We start from the raw sequence: 18,426 nt of genomic DNA, 5'->3' as shown, positions 1-18,426 counted from the left end.
GCGCCTTGCACCCGAACACGCGGAGATGGGCAAGATGTGGCTTCCTTCCGTCCAGGCTTCATATGGAGTGCGGCTACCCATGGCCTTTGTCGGCAGTCAATTGAGGAGATAGACGGCGTGCCTCAGTGCCTCCCCCCAAAACCTTCCTGGTACAGACATGCTCTTCAACAAGGCTCTCGCCATGTCCATCAGCGTGCGGTTCCTCCTCTCCACCACTCCGTTCTGCTGTGGTGTGTACGGGGCGGTGAACTGCCGATCGATGCCGGAGTCTTCGCACATCCGTGTGAACTCGACCGAGATAAATTCTCCCCCACGATCTGTAATGGCATCTTGATCTTGCGTCCCCGTGCATTTTCAACCAGCGCCTTGAACTTTGTGAATGCTGGAAGTGCCTAGTCCTTTGTTCTAATCACATACACCCAATCCAGCGAGTGCAATCATCCACAAGAAGCAAAAAATATTGGTTACCACCATTTGTCGCCGGCGTGATCGGTCCACAGAGATCCCCATGGATCAGCTCGAGCGGCTTCTCCGGCCGAAAATTTGCTGCTGCCGAGAACGTATGCCTCGCCTGCTTGGACACCAGGCAGCCCTGGCAGAGCTGTTGTGGGTGGGATATCGGTGGCACTCCTCCTGCCATCGACTTGTCGGCAAGCATCTTCAGTGCTTCGAAATTTACATGACCTAGGCGTGCATGCCACAGCCACGCCGGATCATCCAAGCTCGCCGTCAAGGACACTGGGTATGCCAAGGTGAGCTCGATCCTATAGAGCCGGTTTGGAGTACGCCTCAGCTTCATAATCAATCGCATCAGATTTTTCCCAAAGACTTGAATTTGATCCTCGTCCATGATCACCTTGTGGCCTGTTTTGGTGAGTTGGCCAAGGCTGACCATATTGCTACACACGCTGGGAATGTAGTATACCTCGTAGTAGCCATTGATCTCCATTCTTGCAAGCAAAGAATATGGATCCCTTCCCCTTGATCTCCACCGATCGGCCATCCCTAAATCTCACCTTCCCAGTGACGACCTCGTCCAGTTCCCGGGACTGGTGCCTGTCCCCCGTCATGTGGTGACTTGCGCCATTGTCGGGGAACCACATGGAAGTCGGCAATGTGCTGCAGTCAGCCGGGTGCAGCTCAGGCCGCATGTTCTCCTCGTTCAGCAACACCACCGCTGCTCCATCTGCCGAGGCAGTGATAGTTCTTCCTGCGCAACGGAATCACTTGAGGTAACTCCTCTGACACTGCGAGGAGCAGTGCTAGTTCGATGTCGCCGGTCTGCGTGAGGTGGACTTCCTCCGCCTTCTTGGGGCTTTGCACCACGTGGAGTAGTGTCCCATTTTGCTGTAATTAAAGCAGCGTATGTGAGTCTTGTCACGGCACCACCTCCAGAGCCACCCAAGCCTTGAGCGTTCTGCGGCTCTCCACGGGCACCTCTACCATGACCCCGGCTACAACCACTGCCGTCTCGACCACGGTTCCCGCCTCCTCGGATGCTTTGCCCTTCTGGCTTGATGATGAGTCACCTCCACTTTTCTTCTGCCGCGCCTCCCACTCGGCCTGAGTGAAGAGAAGCTGTTCACCAACATTAACTCCGCCACCGGCTTGGCGCAGGCGTGTGCGTTCATCGAACGCCTTCAGCCGGGACAACGCTTCCTCTTACAGCATCATGTCGATGTCACAGAATTGCTCGATGCCGGCGATGACAGGCAGATATCGATCCGGCATGGTGTCGAATAGCTTTTTCACCAGGGCCGTGTCATCCAACGTTCCTCCAACGTTGGTGTATCTGACCAACGTCGTCGACAGCCTCCTGCATAATCGCCGAGATTCGCCATCGATCATCCGCATGGCATCGAAGTCGCTCTTCAGTGCTCGTAGTTGTGCGTTCTTGACACGATCAGCGCCTACGAACCTCGTGCTCAGAGCCTCCCAGATTTCCTTCGAAGTCTTCTTCTGTGCCACCTGCATCCGAATGTCCTCCGGAAGTGCTTGGAGTAGGTGCGCCTTCGCCTTCCTATCCAGCTTGATGTCGACAGCAGCATCGGGCGCCGATTGACGGCTGTCCAGACGCCTGGTTCTCCATGATCGCCTGGACCCGTGACGCCCAGCTGGTGTAGTGTGCCGTTGAGAGTTGCGGGTACTGATACGAACTCATGCTTCCACCACCGCCACCGCTGCTGCTACTGCTCGACGGGATCAACGACGTCTTCTCCATGCGAGTACTTGAGATTGGCGGAGGGCTCTGGTACCAAATGTTGGCCTTCAACACAGGATCTCTCTCCTTCTCAAATTTCTCTCGCCTCAGGAGTGTCGCAAACCAACGGCAAGAAAACAACAACTTATTGTACTACGTGCTGTGTTCAGGCTATCACTTAAATAGTAAATTCAGAATCGTATCATCCCACGATCCTGACTCGATTGGCACGTTTAAGGAAGACTGGGAAAAATGGTCGCACGTCGCGCAGCTCGTGCATCAACAAACGGTTGAGGAATTTCCACGCTCCGCTTTTGTCGCACTTCTTTCGTTGCAAACTGCCACGTCCGGAGCACCGCGGGCCTTCTAGGACTTACTTTCAACACAAAATTAGCAAGCCACTAACGAAAAGCCAGAGATCAAATAACTTGCATTCTAGTATTTACTGTTCGACTACGGCAGCGAAAGGTTAACGAGGATTATACAGAATGCTGTTGACCATCGTAGTGGCATCGCCAGTGTATCTGACACCCTCAGCTGGTTGCGGATAATTGTGCTGAACTCTGACGAACGTGGCATTTTGATCGCCGTTACATCTCAAGACATCACTCTGCATTGGATGATTCTGGGGAACGCTGGCGACCATGAGATCGGGATCGTCCGTATATATGGATACATCTGGCGCCGTTGGATGGTCTTCGGGCATATCGGCGTCCCTGGCCGCCGGATCAACGATGTATTTCGCGACATCATCCTCCATTTGATAGTCTTCTGAGAAGCTGGCCAGCATGATAAGAAGATCGCTGTCGTTTATTTCGCTGTCGTCTATCAAGCTCTCCTTTATATCTATCACTTCTTACTCTAAATAGATGCTTTTCCTACTCTATATATATAACTAACTACATCTCTCTCGAAAACATTATCCATACCTCACATTTGTTTCCCAGATGATCGTAAAAAAGGTAAAGTAGTTTCCTGTTAATACTCTTCTCCAAACTCCTCCTACACCATTTATTTGATTTCCTTTATATCTATTCATTTGATTATTTTTCTCTCTCTAATATCCACCCTTCTCTTTATCCAAGATCATCCCTTCTCACTCTCTATATTCCATTGTCATCAACATAGTCACACTTTGAGATCCAAAACAATTCGACTTTTATAATCTGCAAATCACCTTTCTTTAATCCACACAGTCTGCCCATCCTATTCTGCGGTGGTCTGCGCTGCACGTCATCTTGCAAACACCCAGGTCGTTCCTTCCCCGCTGATAGTACGCGTGCACAGCACTGCAACCCTCAGACAGAATGAGTTACTTCCTGAAGAATTTACACAAATTTTCAACTAATCTTAAAGCAACCTGACCGATTCAAACAGGTTTGAATGATCTAAACTATCGTACGTAGTTATATTAGTATTTATATATTTGACAAATCAGAAAAAAAGCAAACAAATAATATTCCAATTTTTTCCAAATTTCAGCATTTTAAAAAATATTAAAGCCCCCAATTACCATGTATTTTCTTTTTATTCGGTCGGGTATGAATGTAGTTGGAGGAAAAAAAACTAAGAATATTTTGTTTACATTTCTGGTGTAAATTAAAAGTACATCAAATTAGTCCATAATTTTTTAGTGTTTGTTTGTACTTCTGTTTCGGTTTAAATCAAAGAAAATTAATCAAGTTATCCCAAAATCCCAAGTACTGCATAAATTTATTTATCCATCTTAAACTCACTCCTTTCATTCAAACACCTATGAAAAATTCCGAAATTAAATTGAATTTATTACTTTTAGGGAACATAAGTGGATTTATTTATAAATACTGTTAGTTCAGTGAGGTTTGAAACAAATACAGAGCATGGTTGTACCATATTTATTGCCAACATTTGTCATTTCATCCCTTTGTAGTTTTACCTGTAAATTTTTGTACCTTTTAAAAATTAAAAAAATACAACTTTGAAAACACTAGAGATTTTTACCCCATACGAAGTGTAGTATTAAACTTTTGTTTCTGCGTTTACACCTTCATTCTACTGCCGCTCTTGTCGAGTTTCACCACAACGCCTCTTCTTTTGCAATCGTTGGTGGTTATCGTTAGAATTACTGGTTTCGGAGCAGTAATGCAACGCAGGTGATGGTGTCTATTTTGACAAACCTCAGTGCCCATCATATTTAAATCAACCATTTAATATAAATCGTTGAATTGTGTCAGCAAATAGAGTTTACATCTCAAATTAAATAGCATGAACTTAAGTAAAATTTGATAATACCTGGTCTTCACTTAACGACATTCGGTCGAAGCAGGTCCTATTTCCGAGGCCGACGGGAAAAACATGTAAGGAAGCGTAAGAGAGTGAAGCCGGATGTGAGAGGGCAAGCGGAAGAGGTAGAGTAAGTGTTAATCGAATGAGAGAAGGAGATAGTGAACCAACGAGGGAGTGAGAGGGAGTAAATTGAGTGTACCAAGAAATAAAAATGCGGGAAATGAGAGAGTATGAGAATGTAAAAGTGAGGAAGTAAGATATTGAGATACTGGATATATGAGAGGGTTAAAGAGGGAGACAATGAGAGAGTGAGCGAGGCAGAAAATGTCCGAGGAAGAGCTTAATATTTAGTGGGGGACAACAAAAGAGCGAGATAGCGTGACAGGACGACAAAGTGCGAGAGGTAGAGGGGGAGGGCCATCGCGAGGTAGGAAGAACACGGAAGTAAGAGTGAGAGTGACAGAGGGCCATCGTAAGGTGGGAAGAAATAGTAAGAGAGTGAGGGTGGGAGAACGAGAGTAAGACAGGGAGTGAATGAGAGTGATGAAGGGTGAGAACGGAGAGAAATAGAAATTAAGAGCAACAAAGAATGGAAGTGTGCGAGGGAGAGAAAGGGAGATAATGATAGAGTCAAAATGTGGAAGAGTGTGAGCGGAAGAGATAAGAAGTTAATGATAGAGCGAGAGCAATATATATTAGGTGATTTCGAGGCAGAAAGGAAACGAGTGACAGAGGAAGAGAGGGAGAACGCGAAAGAGCGCGAGAGCGAGAGTTACCGAGGGAGAGAATGAGAGAGTGCGAGAAACATTGAGAGTGTTATAGAGGAAGGTGGTGAGAGCGTTAAAAGGAGAGAGTGAGGGAAGGGAATAGAAAGTGATTACAAGGGCGAGTGGAAGACTCAATGAGTCAAAGATTTAGAGTGGGACAGAAAGAGCAAGTGAGTGTGGAAGATTAAAGCAATGACAGGGCTATAACGAAACGGAGAAAGGGGGAGAAAGAGAGGACCAAGTGGGAGAACGCGAAGAAAAAATATCATTGACAAAGGGCCTTACCTTTCCTCCTACGGCATCCTTCGCTCTTCATCTGGCCATCCCACCACGATTCACATGCGAACCTCACATACATGTTGCTCCAGACCCTTGCCTGCCAAAGTACCGCTTCTAGGAGAACACGGCTCTCTTCTGGCTTTTTGCACAGAAAAAAGAAAAATATGACAGAGAATGTAGAAACGGAAGAACTCTACTTCTATTCCTCATGCACATATCATGCAAAATTGGACATTTATAAGCGACTTTTCAAATAAACTTTACAATCAAATTTTCAACTAAAATTTCCGATCCACGGAATATTATTTTTTTATGTACGTACAAAAAAACAGCTTCTCTAAATTATGAGTCTTCAATTATGACTTTCTCCGGCGTCGGGAACAACGCAGGATATATTAAGAGAAGTCATTATACTCCTTAATGCTAATAGAGAGGGAGCCGCGATTATATTTACGCGCAGGGTTCTAACCTTACATAAGTGCATCTACCCAGAAAATTAGCAAGCCATTAACGAAAACCCATAGATCAAATAACTTGCATTCCAGTATTTACTGTTCAACTACGGCAGCGGAAGCTTAATGAGGAGGATTATACAGAACGCTGTTCACCATCGTGGTGGCATCGCCATTGTATCTTACGCCATCAGCTGGGTGCGGATGATTGTGCTGATTGCTGACAAACGTGGCATTTGGATCGCCGTTATATCTCAGGACATCACTGTGGCATCGGATGACTCTGGGGAACGCTGGGGACTAGGAGATCAGGATAGTCGGTATATATCGATGCATCTGGCGCCATTGGATGGTCTTCGGGCATACCGGCTGTTGACAATGATCCAGACTCCAGAACCTCAAGACGGAGATGAGACTAAACTGATTGACTCACTTCGCTCGCAACATGTTTCTACTTTTCAGGATGAATCGTGGCCGTCAATCGTTGTGAGTTATAACGGTGGAGAAGCACTCCACGTGGATGCCAGCTCATCATTCCAAGACGGTTATAACAACCTTTGTCCACGTGGGGCGCCAGCTAATAATTCGGGAGAATGTTCCTTACTTGTTTTCTCTTTCCTTTAATAGTTGCTCTATAAATAGGAGCTCCGTGCTCGATGTAATGCTTGATCAAAACATTTCTTTCAATTCAAGTTGTTTTTCTTGAATCTGGTTGAGTCGAAGTCATCGTGAAGGGGGAGCTCCTCGTACAAGAGTCTACAAGTGGTATCAGAGCACTGGAAGATCAAGAAAGGTGCAGATGGCCAGGAAGAATGGAGAATCGAGCTCCGGCGGTGAGTTTTCTGTGTCACTGCCCACTCTCAAGCTGACTCGATCAACTATCGAATCTGGTCCATGTCCATGGAAGTGTACCTAGATTCTCATGATCTTTGGCAAGCTGTAGTTGGAGAAAATGTCACGAAGAAGAAGGATCGCATGGCGTTATCGGCGATCATGAGTGCTGTCTCTGAGGAGCAGCTACTGCTGTTAGATGCTAAGAAGTCGGCGAGGGAAAATTGGGAGATTCTAAGACAAAGAAATCTAGGTGTAGATAGAGTTATTCAATCTCGCATCCAGGCTTTGAAGCGGGAGTATGAGTTACTCAACATGACCAGGATTGATTCAGTTGAAGATTTCTCTATGAAGTTTACTCGGATTGTTTCGGATCTGAGGAATCTTGGTGAAGCGATGATTGAGAAAGAGGTGGTCAGGCGCTTTCTGAGAGCAATGCCTGCCAAGTTCGATGCTCTCACACTGTCGTTGGAGCAGTATGGAGATCTGGACAAGGTCAGTCTGGATGAGGTGATAGGTTCTCTCACTGTTCATGAGATGCGTCTCAAGGATAGGGAGTCCCGGGAGGAGGAGCAGGCCTTACTGGCCAAAGCTATGAATAAAACCAGAATTGGGAATGAGGAAGATTTCTTGACAGGGGGAAGAGGAAGAGGACGCGGTCGAAGCAGAGGCAGAGGAAGGTTTTCGACTGCAGATGGAAGAGACAGGAAGTTTTTTGACAAATCAAAGATACAGTGTTACAATTGTCAAAGGTACGGCCATTTTTCTTATGAATGCCGAAATGAGAAGAGGGAAAGAGGAGATAGTGCCTACCTGACTGAGTCCTCGCAAGCTGCTCCGGTGACCGCAGAAGAAGAGGAGGAAACTTCAGCCTTGCTAATGGCGTTTGAAGAAATTGACAGTGAATTTTTACTACAAGGGGCTGAAGGTGAACATCCAAAATCCGACTTATGGTACTTGGACACCGGAGCTACTAATCATATGACTGGAAACCGAAATTTCTTCTCACAACTTGATGAGTCGTCTGAGGGCTTTGTGAAATTTGGAGACAACTCAAGGGTGAAAATAGAAGGAAGGGGAAGCATTTCCATCATAAAAAAGGATGGAGAAGCCATGATACTAGAAAATGTGCTATTTGTTCCTCAACTCTGTGCCAACATCCTTAGCTTGGGAAGATTGGATGAGGAAGGTTACAAGGTGCTCATGCAAGAAGGATGTCTCACAATTCATGATCGTGGAGGCACTTTACTTGTCAAAGTAAATCGGACTTGTGGAAGACTCTATCTTCTGAAGCTGCAGGTGTCTGGAGGCTGCTTACTCACAAAAGAAGGAGATCAAACGAGTCGACTGTGGCATTTAAGGTACGGGCATCTAAATTTTCACTCTTTGAAACATATGTGTGATCATGGCTCAGTTGAGGGACTTCCGAGAATCAAGATTCCCGGCTCTGCATGTCGAAGTTGTCTTGCAGGGAAACAGACCCGAACTCCATTTCCAAAAAAATCCGAGTTCAAAAGCAAGCATCCACTAGAACTTGTGCATATGGATCTCTGTGGACCTATCAGTCCAAACACCTTGGGAGGAAACATGTTTTTTCTGTTGATTGTGGATGATTACTTGAGACTAATGTGGGTTGCCTGTCTGAAACAGAAATCAGATGCTCTGCATCACTTCAAGAAGTTCAAGAATCTTGCGGAGGGAGAAAAGGGGGTGAAGATCAAATGTATAAGAAGCAACAGAGGAGGGGAATTTCTTTCAGCAGAGTTTACCTCTTTCTGTGACTCTCAAGGAATTAAACGACAAATTACAGCTCCTTATTTTCCTCAACAAAATGGCATTGTTGAAAGAAGAAATCGCACTATCATGGGGTTGGTCAGAAGTATGCTAAAAGAAAAGAATCTACCCCAGGAGCTGTGGGGGGAGGCTGTAAGCACTGCGGTATATTTACTCAACCAATCATCCTCATCATCTCTACAGGGTGCAACTCCCTATGAAAAATGGACCGGAAGGATCCCCTCAATTGAACACCTTAGGGTGTTTGGTTCCTTAGTTCATGTGAAACGAACTAAACTCCCACGAGGGAAGCTGGAGGACCGCAGCACCCCTATGATCCTTGTGGGTTATGAATTGGGCTCTAAAGCCTATCGGTGCTTTGATCCTGTTAACAACTCTGTCCACATTAGTCGAGACATCATTTTTGAAGAAGACTCTCAGTGGGATTGGAAGAAGACAGAAAAGGAATTGCCTTCTCTCAGTGGGATTGGAAGAAGACAGAAAAGGAATTGCCTTCTCTCAGTGTTTATTCAACTTCTTTCAACTTTGATGCAGCAGAAGAGGAATCTCCTCAAGATTATGCGGAGCATGAAGAAGATCAGGGATCTGCTGGGACTAGCTCAGATCAGAGATCATCCTCAGAGGTACCTCAAAATCAGAGGTACAAGTCGGTCTCTCAGCTATATGAAGATACCACTCCACAAATTCAGGATGAACATGAATGTCTTGTATGCTCTGAAGAACCTCGTTCATACCCTGAGGCATCACAAGAAGAATCCTGGAGAGCGGACATGGAAGAAGAAATGAAGGCCATTATCAAAAACTGTACGTGGAGCTTGGTAGAACCACCTGAAGGATGCAGACCAATAGGCCTGAAGTGGATTTACAAAATCAAGAAAGATTATGTTGGAAATGTATTAAGACACAAAGCAAGGTTGGTGGTCAAAGGTTACTCATAGAAGCAAGGAATAGACTATGGGGAGGTGTTTGCTCCTGTGGTGAGGTTTGAATTCGTCCGATTCTTGATTGCCATAGCTGCCCAAAAGGATTGGACATTGCACCATCTTGATGTTAAATCTGCATTCTTAAATGGAGACGTTGAAGAAGATCTGTATGTGAAACAACCAGAGGGTTTTGTGGTTCAAGGAAAGGAAGGCCATGTACTCAAACTTCACAAAGCCCTGTATGGTCTTAAACAGGCCCCCAGAGCGTGGTACTTCAAGCTGCACAACTGCTTGTTGTCCTTGGGATTCACGAGAAGCAAACATGAACAGGGCATTTACTGCAAGATATCCGCATAAACTCATCTGGTAATTGGCGTTTATGTTGATGACCTTCTGCTGACCGGAAATGAAGAAAAAGACATTCAAGAGTTCAAAAGACAGATGAAAAGCCACTTCGACATGAGTGATCTTGGTAAGTTGAGTTGCTACCAGGAAGCAAACTCCATAACTCTGTCTTAAAAGACCTACTCCCAGAACATTCTCAAACACGCGGGGATGATGGACTGCAATGCCGTGCACACTCCAACTAAAGCCAGAATGAAATTCAATAACTCAAGTCGATCTAGCGTTGATCCATCAGTATTCCGAAGTATCATTGGAAGTTTGAGGTATGTTACACACACACGACCTGATTTGTCTTATGCAGTTGGATACCTCAGTCGATTTATGGACAAACCTTCATCAGAAGACTTCTCTGCACTTAAGAGAGTCCTACGATACTTAAAGGGGACACTTGAGTATGGATTGGTGTTGCGAAAGGGGACAAAAGGGAAGGCTTGATTGGCTATAGTGACAGTGACTTCGCAGGAGATGAGCAAGATCGCAAGAGCACCTCTGGTGAAGTTTATTTCTACAACACTTCCTTGATCAGCTGGTCGTCACACAAACAGAAGACAGTTTCCCTCTCCTCATGTGAAGCAGAATACATGGCTGCTACCTCTGCTGCATGTCAGGGTGTGTGGTTAAGAAGAATTCTTGGGGAATTATGTGGAGAAGAAATAGAAGCACCAAAACTCTATCTGGACAACAAGTCGGCCATTACTTTGAGTAAAAATCCTGTGCAGCATGGCAGAACGAAACATATTGATACGCGATATCATTTCATCAGAGAATGCGTAGAAGAAAAGATGATTTCCGTGGAGTATGTAAGAACGGAAGATCAACTTGCCGACATCCTGACAAAAGGTCTTGGACGTGTGAGATTCGTGGACATGAGAAGGCAACTCGGAGTTATAAATGTTTATGATAGGAGTCTGGATCATGGGGAAGATTGTTGACAATGATCCAGACTCCAGAACCTCAAGACGGAGATGAGACTAAACTGATTGACTCACTTCGCTCGCAACATGTTTCTACTTTTCAGGATGAATTGTGGCCGTCAATCGTTGTGAGTTATAACGGTGGAGAAGCACTCCACGTGGATGCCAGCTCATCATTCCAAGACGGTTATAACAACCTTTGTCCACGTGGGGCGCCAGCTAATAATTCGGGAGAATGTTCCTTACTTGTTTTCTCTTTCCTTTAATAGTTGCTCTATAAATAGGAGCTCCGTGCTCGATGTAATGCTTGATCAAAACATTTCTTTCAATTCAAGTTGTTTTTCTTGAATCTGGTCGAGTCGAAGTCATCGTGAAGGGAGAGCTCCTCGTACAAGAGTCTACATCGGCGTCCGTGGCCGCCGGATCAACGATGTATTTCGCGACATCATCCTCCGTTTGATAGTCTTCTGAGAAGCTGGCCAGCATGGTAAGAAGATCGCTGTCGTATCCGTCGTTCATAGCCTCCGTCGGATGGTTCTCGCGAGCGATGGCGATCGTGTTCGCAGGATCCTGGTTGCATCTGATGCCATCAGTCGGTGGCGGACTGTTGTGCGGAACTTCGGCCACCGAGAAAGCAGAATCGTTGAAATAAGTCAAGATATCCTCGTCCGTTGGATCGTCTTGTAGAATGCTGGCGTCCATGGCAGCGGGAGAGCCTTGGTCTTTCAGGATACCAGTGAGTGCAGGAAGACTGTCGCTTGAACCCGGATTTAGGGGCGGGAAGCCCATCTCTTGCATGACGCCCCATGCTGCGTAGAGGGACGTCGGGACATGCGTGGTGCGAGGAGGCGGGGCCGGCGCACTTTCAGGGTTGACTATGGCGTTGATCTCCGCTTGCACGACCCCAATTTTTTGATAGATCGACAAAAGTTCACCCTGGAGAGCTCGAATGTAGCCGGAGCAGCCGAGGACGGAGTCCTTTGTATGGATCTTGGCCTCGTTCCATAGGGATTCAACGGCGTCTGGCCCGTTTTCCGGTGCGACTTCGCTCAAAATCTTGGACACGTTGCTGGCGCCCAACACCCGGTGCACCATGACGAATTTGTCCATCTTTTCCTGAGGGAAGTATGGCGCAAACACGCACCCCGTCACGCACTTTCTCCTCAGAAACTTGCACGCCGCGCAGGGTGAGCTCGTCGACGCCATTGTACTCCTCTTACTCTCTCTCTCCGTTTCTCTTTCTTTCTTTCTCTCTCTCTTCTTTGCTCTGTTCCGAGGAGAATCCTCGATTAAGTTCCTTTCCGAAATCTATTTAGATGTCCTCTTCTCTGAACTGTCAACAATGGAGTTCCGATATGCGCTGCAACGACATATCTCCGCGCTCCTCGCTCATCCTGTCACTTGACTTTACCCTGATTTTCGCTACTTGTCCACTCATTTGCTGTTGCAGGCTAACGGTTTTCGATCTCCTCGACCGAATCCGAACCTCGAACGTTCGGGCATGAAATCGACTGACGCTTCATTCGGGTCTGTTCGGTTCCCATCGAGAAAACTAATACGACCCAAAGTTCCGACTGGATAAGCTGATCCGACTCGATTCCAACAGCCCGGCTTGGATCGGATTTCATTGAACTGGTCGAGGAATTCAAAAATAACTCTGCATACTAGGTCAAATCAAAGAGAGAAGCGCAAGAGAGATGGATGGTAGAATAGACAGAGCGAGCGAGAGAGAGAGGGAGCCAGACAGAGAGACCCAGAGAGAGGAAGCAAGAAAACAAGAGAGAGAGCGAGATAGTTAGAACGATGGTGCGAGCGAGCATGAGATAGAAAAAGCGAGCGAAACTGAGAGAGTGAGTCCTCATAACTGTTTAAATTCATTGGAGAACTTCTAGTAGAGTGTCGATGGATTTCTATTACTGAATATCAGTATATAAAATATCTAGATCCAATTCCTATCGGTTCGAAAGTGTCATTCGACCAACTGAAATAGGTCCGATTGATTGGACCCATAGTCCCTTCTAAAAATCTATACATCAACCTCTCTTGCCCTCTACCTCGTGCGGGCATCTCCCCCCTTATTTACTCTATCTTCCCATTTCAGGCTCTCGTACTCTATCCCGTGTGTACAAATATTTTATCGCGATATGCTTATTGCTGCATCCTTAATAGACTTCTCCCATTTTTTACGATGCCGGTTCGATTTACGTCTCTCCACCCATTTTCGCTCATTTATTCCATGACTAACTATATAAATACATGATTCGCAAGGAATAATGGAGTCAGAAAGAGACATCTAAAGAGACCAGTGCGAGTGAAGACCGTCCGCAGTATCACTAACCAAGGAGAGGGATAAGATGCAGGGGCGGAGAACTATTCTTGTTTTTTTGTCGGTGTTCTTGTTTCTGGTCCACTTGAACAGCCCTTGTTGGATTTCAATGTGGGCTTACACACAATCTCTAGTATATAAATCATTATTATTGAATTATTTATTCCATGTGACGTGGTTTTATTAGGAGGGGATAAAGTCAGCAATCTTTTTTTATGTGATTCCATATACGTGTATAAACTGGGCCAGTTACATAACCGTAATAGGTGGTTTTCTTATGTGATTTTTCAAATATTTAGATTGAAATCCCAGTCTCTTATATTATTTTCCAATTATTTAGATTGAAATTGTCTTTCGGATTTGTGGCGGTCAGATGACAACTGCAGGCTTTTAAATATTCAGAAGGGTGAACGATTACCGGCTTCCATGCTTTCTAAATACTTGGGTATTAAAGATGAATCACGAGTTTGAAGCATGCCATGAAGGTGGCATTCTGTCTGGAACGCCCACGGCGACGCGACCGGCCGAAGGCCGATGACAACAGGACGGAGGTGAAGCTTCACTGCGAAGTTGCATGACAAGGCTACGGTTTTCGCAATCGTCACCGGTCACCCGAAGAAGCAGAAATGGTGGTGAATGGTATAGGGATTGCCCAACCAATATCCGTCTGATATCCAGTATCGGACAACCGATATCCGATATCCGAGCAAAAATGGGACGGTGCAAGATATCCGATATCGGATATCGGTCGATATCCGTCTTGGATGGGGTAGACGGATATCGGTATCAGATATCGGGGGCGGGGGGGAGGGGGGTGAAGAAAAATAGGGTATCGGATACCGGATATCGGTTTTCTGGTATCCCGATGTCGGAGACTGATACCGGATGCCGGATATCGGTTTTCGATATCCAGATATCGGAACCGGTATCCGGATCAAATGGTTTTATTTTATTTGAATCTCACTTACTATATAGAGTTTAAACTTTTTATTTTCTTCGATATGGGATAAGAGGATTCGAAGTTGAAAGCAAACTCAGAATCCCGTTATCCCACATGGAAGATATTAGAAAATGAGGCCGATAAATTTTTAATGTTAAAATAATATCTGTATCAATTATCGCTATATTTTAAGGGCATTATACATATAAATTAATTTTTTATTTAATGAGTACGCCGTACAATAACTAGAGACAAATATTTCTATTTCCTTCCATATGGCGTAAAGGGATTCCGAGATTAACACAAAACCCGAATCCTTCTATCCCATATGGAAGAAATTAAAAATACTCGCCTGTATATAACAAATGAGATGAGTGATTAAATAGAAAGCTCTTCTGTACTCCCGTGCCCACATTATCTATGTGAAATGCGAGATATCTGATAAATAATATCATATTTAATATAATTCGATGTGGATATCGAAATATCCGGTACCCTCATCCGTCCCCTTGAGATGGAGACAGATGCCGATATCGGGACGGATACCGGTATCGGATACCGGCACTGTAGAAACCGATATCCGGTATCCGGATATCATAGAAAAAGGATATCATAAATTTCATTTCCGATATCCAATACAGCATCTGTCCCGATACCGGCATCCGACACCGGCATCGGGACGGGCAAAGCCTAGAATGCTAGCATTAACCGACCTTTTGGCCCAGTCAATTTGACAAGCTGTAGAAGTGAGCAGTCGCTCAAAGCAACACGCGTGAAATTAAAAATAAAAAAGAAAGAGGGGGGAGTTTACTTTAGTTTACTTTTATGAACTACTTACTCAGGTCAAATACACCAGTCATCTAAAGTCCCAATATATGGCCTCTATTTTCATTCTTCTCAGTAGTAGCGAATTTGATTATCTTGGGTGATTATCTTGTCAAATAACACTCTTATCAGTAGTAGTGAATTTGATGATTATTATTTTCAAATGATCCCATTGAGTCAGCCCAATGGACGGCTCTTTGAGCGTCACTTTTACTGTTAAAATTGAATATTGTGCCCAGAGGAACCCATACAATACATTATATCATCCAAGGACGAGTTGTGATGTTGTACTAGACTTTTTCAGATGGGAAATATCATTGTTTTTTGTATTATGCCTAGTCATTTTTCTTATAATGTGAGTATTTTAATTCATTAGTTAGGCTCAAATTCAGTTAGAATATTTGCAAGAATCTAAATTTCATTCCGATGCTTAATGGCTCTAATTTTATGAAGTGAAAGGAATTTGTGACGCTTTATCTGAGTGCAATGGACCTCGACAGAGCATTAAGAAACGATCAACCAAAGGGCATTAATGACTCTTCCTCCGTTGAGGAATATCAAATCCATGGTAAATGGCATAGACCAAAATCATAATAACAAATGAAACGTTCATTGATGTTATCATTCACACCTGCTCCACTAGATTTTAATATTGCATTTTACGTCATTTGCGTGATGTCATCAGTTCATTCGATATGTTAGATCATTTTACAATCATATTAGGTGCAGCTTACATATTTATTTCTTTATTTCATGTTGATGAGTTGGAAAATAAGTCAATATGCTGACGAACACTATTGACGATGAAATACTTGTCATATTCATTGATCAACGCAAGCCTTGTTCTGGATTACCAGTTTGTATTTCATCTCTAGTACGTATTAACTACCAATTTTCCATCGTCGCAATACATGTACCCGGTAGGCACATTGTATGTTCAGTGCTAAAGGCTAATCCCGTGATGGCTTCACAGAGGTTCTCCAATGCATGAATTGGATAATGCAATTGGTTGGCTAATGGTCGATACAACTATCAAATAGTAGATCCCGTGTTTACATATGACTCTAAAACAACTTTCATAATATCACAATTGGGTAAGGCTTTATCTGGAGAAGTGTCCTTGACAATATGATTTGTATTTTCCATGCCCAACTGACACCATAAGTGCCAATCGTAATGAAATAGTTATGGTGGAGTTGCATCTGAAATAGAAAATGCCTAGAAGCATATGATAAACGTTTCCAAGTGAATTCTTAATGTTATTAACACTATTTTTGCTTTCATTGTCATCCTATAATGTCGTCTTTTCCCCAAAAAATGATTAAATTGTGTAACATATATTTATTTGATAAAAAAATTAATAATTGCCATGGTGAAGCACGATTGCCTAGCCCCCTTAAGCCTCGTTAGGCAGCTTTATAAAGCACATACACCATAGTGGCGAATGACATTGGGTGGTTAAGTTCAAGGCATAGTCCTAAAAAAAATAACCTCAAAGCATTAACAATTGGATATTGAAGATAAGCATCAAAGTAAATTTTCTACTTTTACTTTGATATTGACTAGTCAACTTAACCCCACCGGATAGAGTGGTCCATACCATATTGAGACCTTACAAGAACGGACCAAAACCGGACCATCGAACCCAAGTTATGATGACATGAAATTCAGGCATTTTGAATCTGAATGTTCAAAAAAGGAGAAGAAGAAAATCTGCTAAGCCTGGTTTTTAGGCCCCTAACAAAGGCGCATTCCCTGCCTAGAGGCCTTCATGCTTATTGGGAAGGTGTGTTCGCATTGGACTCACGATCAGTAATGAATGAGTTCTATTTAGTGCTACAACGCACTAAGAGTAGTGACGCCCAACCTGATCTTTAAGGCCATCGTCCCCATTGTGGTGATACACTATCGATGGTGCGTTGGGCAGGACGGATCAGGTGAGGTTCATACATGCTGGGCATGTGGGCTGACAAGAGAGTGTGCACGGGCATGAAGCACCACACGCCAGTGCCAAGTGTCGTGCGCTTGCGCCAACGCCTTGCGCAGGCACCAAAAGCTGTGCGAGAGGGCCAAGCACCACGCAGGGCCCAGGACGCGCACGTCAAGCAGTAGTGTCATAGGGTACCGCGCGAGGTTGTGCATGAAGCCGCGCAGTGGCAGTGACGGCATCATGCGCATCGTGTGTACAGGTCGCGGGACATGATACATCTTGCCAGGAGACTAAGACTAGTGATGCGCAGTAAGCACTGAGATGGCTTGGGGTTGATGGAAATATATGTGCAGGCAAGCCAATCAGACATTCCACATCTTGTTCTATGTTCACCGATACAACATATCCATTATAGTGCAATTGTGATGCTTATAATGAAGTACATGAACACATGATTAGACATAGAGAATTATGATGAGATTGTAATATGGAGATCACTATTCTTTAAGCATGTGTTCTAAACATTCCTATTAAAAGGATATGCGAGAAGGACAACGAAGTATCCGGATACAATAGAACTATCTAGCCTCACTCATATGACGAGTATGGCAAGCCCCGTAGCCATTAGTGTGGAGACACTAAGGATAGATAGTGGGTGTTCTTTAGGGGAAAGGGTTCACTGAATTGATCCATACGAATCCTTGAATGGTATTGTACCACACTGTCAATCAAGTTGATTCACGTTTGTGTTGTGTAAGTGGTTGTTAGACCTGAGACACCAAAGGCGTCTTGTGGACGGACGGTTGTACTTTGACTATGGCCAACGCATCTCTAGTCATGGGATTCCAAACGCTCATAGTTCCGTATATTAAGAAGTTTACGAATACAATTGAGTGGCCAAGATGGGATTGTCCACCCTCGTTATAAGAGCTGACAACTCCAGGAAGACGATGCGATGAAGTCCTTGGCCAAGGTAGTAAAATATCAGAGAAAATTTATCTGATGATTTCTGAATGCATCACTACTAACTCAGATGACCGATTAAGGTTTGAAAGTTTACCACATCCTAAGTCGTCCAAGGAGCGTCAAGTGAATGAGGGATTATGCATACACGGTAACCGATGACAAACAGGTTCCATGAGTGAGTCAATATACACTCCTTTGTATCTTCTAGGACACGAGGTGTAGCTTGGCACCCCACGTGTTAGAGTCTCAACCTATCGATTTGGTTAAATCGATCCAACATTATTTAATCCATATGATGATATAGTTCATTGACTTGGAAGGCCAATAAAGGTTATAGGGCCATTGGAGTCGTTAACTAGATTGATACATGGGCTTAGAGGGTCACACGTAAATGGTCTTTTGGACGTCGCAATATATACTTACGTTTTGGGGGTTTTCATGAAAGATACCCACTTAGTATTAATAAGGGAAGGCCTAGAAAAAAATTCACTTATGCCCAAATTGTTTAGAGCTTTCCCCTTCTCCCCTCTTCCAACACCCCTCGCCATGCCCGATGCGATCGGAGTGGCAAATTACAATGATGGAAGTAGAACGGGGCTCATCATCGAG

At 44.4% G+C, this 18,426-nt stretch overlaps 1 protein-coding gene across 1 annotated transcript; it reads right to left on the bottom strand.

Annotated features, from left to right (window-relative positions):
- Positions 1–10,596: 10,596 nt before the first annotated feature.
- Positions 10,597–12,205, bottom strand: LOC144702605 (uncharacterized). Its single transcript, XM_078574633.1, has one exon. The coding sequence runs from the start codon at positions 12,034–12,036 to the stop codon at positions 11,161–11,163; it is 876 nt and encodes a 291-aa protein (XP_078430759.1). The 5' UTR covers positions 12,037–12,205; the 3' UTR covers positions 10,597–11,160.
- Between the last annotated feature and the right edge of the window lie 6,221 nt (positions 12,206–18,426).

Source organism: Wolffia australiana, chromosome 4, assembly GCF_029677425.1.
Source record: "Wolffia australiana isolate 7733 chromosome 4, ASM2967742v1".
In the NCBI taxonomy this organism is placed as follows: domain Eukaryota; kingdom Viridiplantae; phylum Streptophyta; class Magnoliopsida; order Alismatales; family Araceae; genus Wolffia; species Wolffia australiana.
The sequence above is the reverse complement of the archived record's forward strand: the minus strand, read 5'-3'. Positions and strand labels throughout refer to the sequence as shown.

Bases quoted from the DNA above. Each gene is read 5' to 3' on its own strand.
- LOC144702605 (XM_078574633.1), bottom strand. From the start codon at position 12,036: ATGGCGTCGACGAGCTCACCCTGCGCGGCGTGCAAGTTTCTGAGGAGA.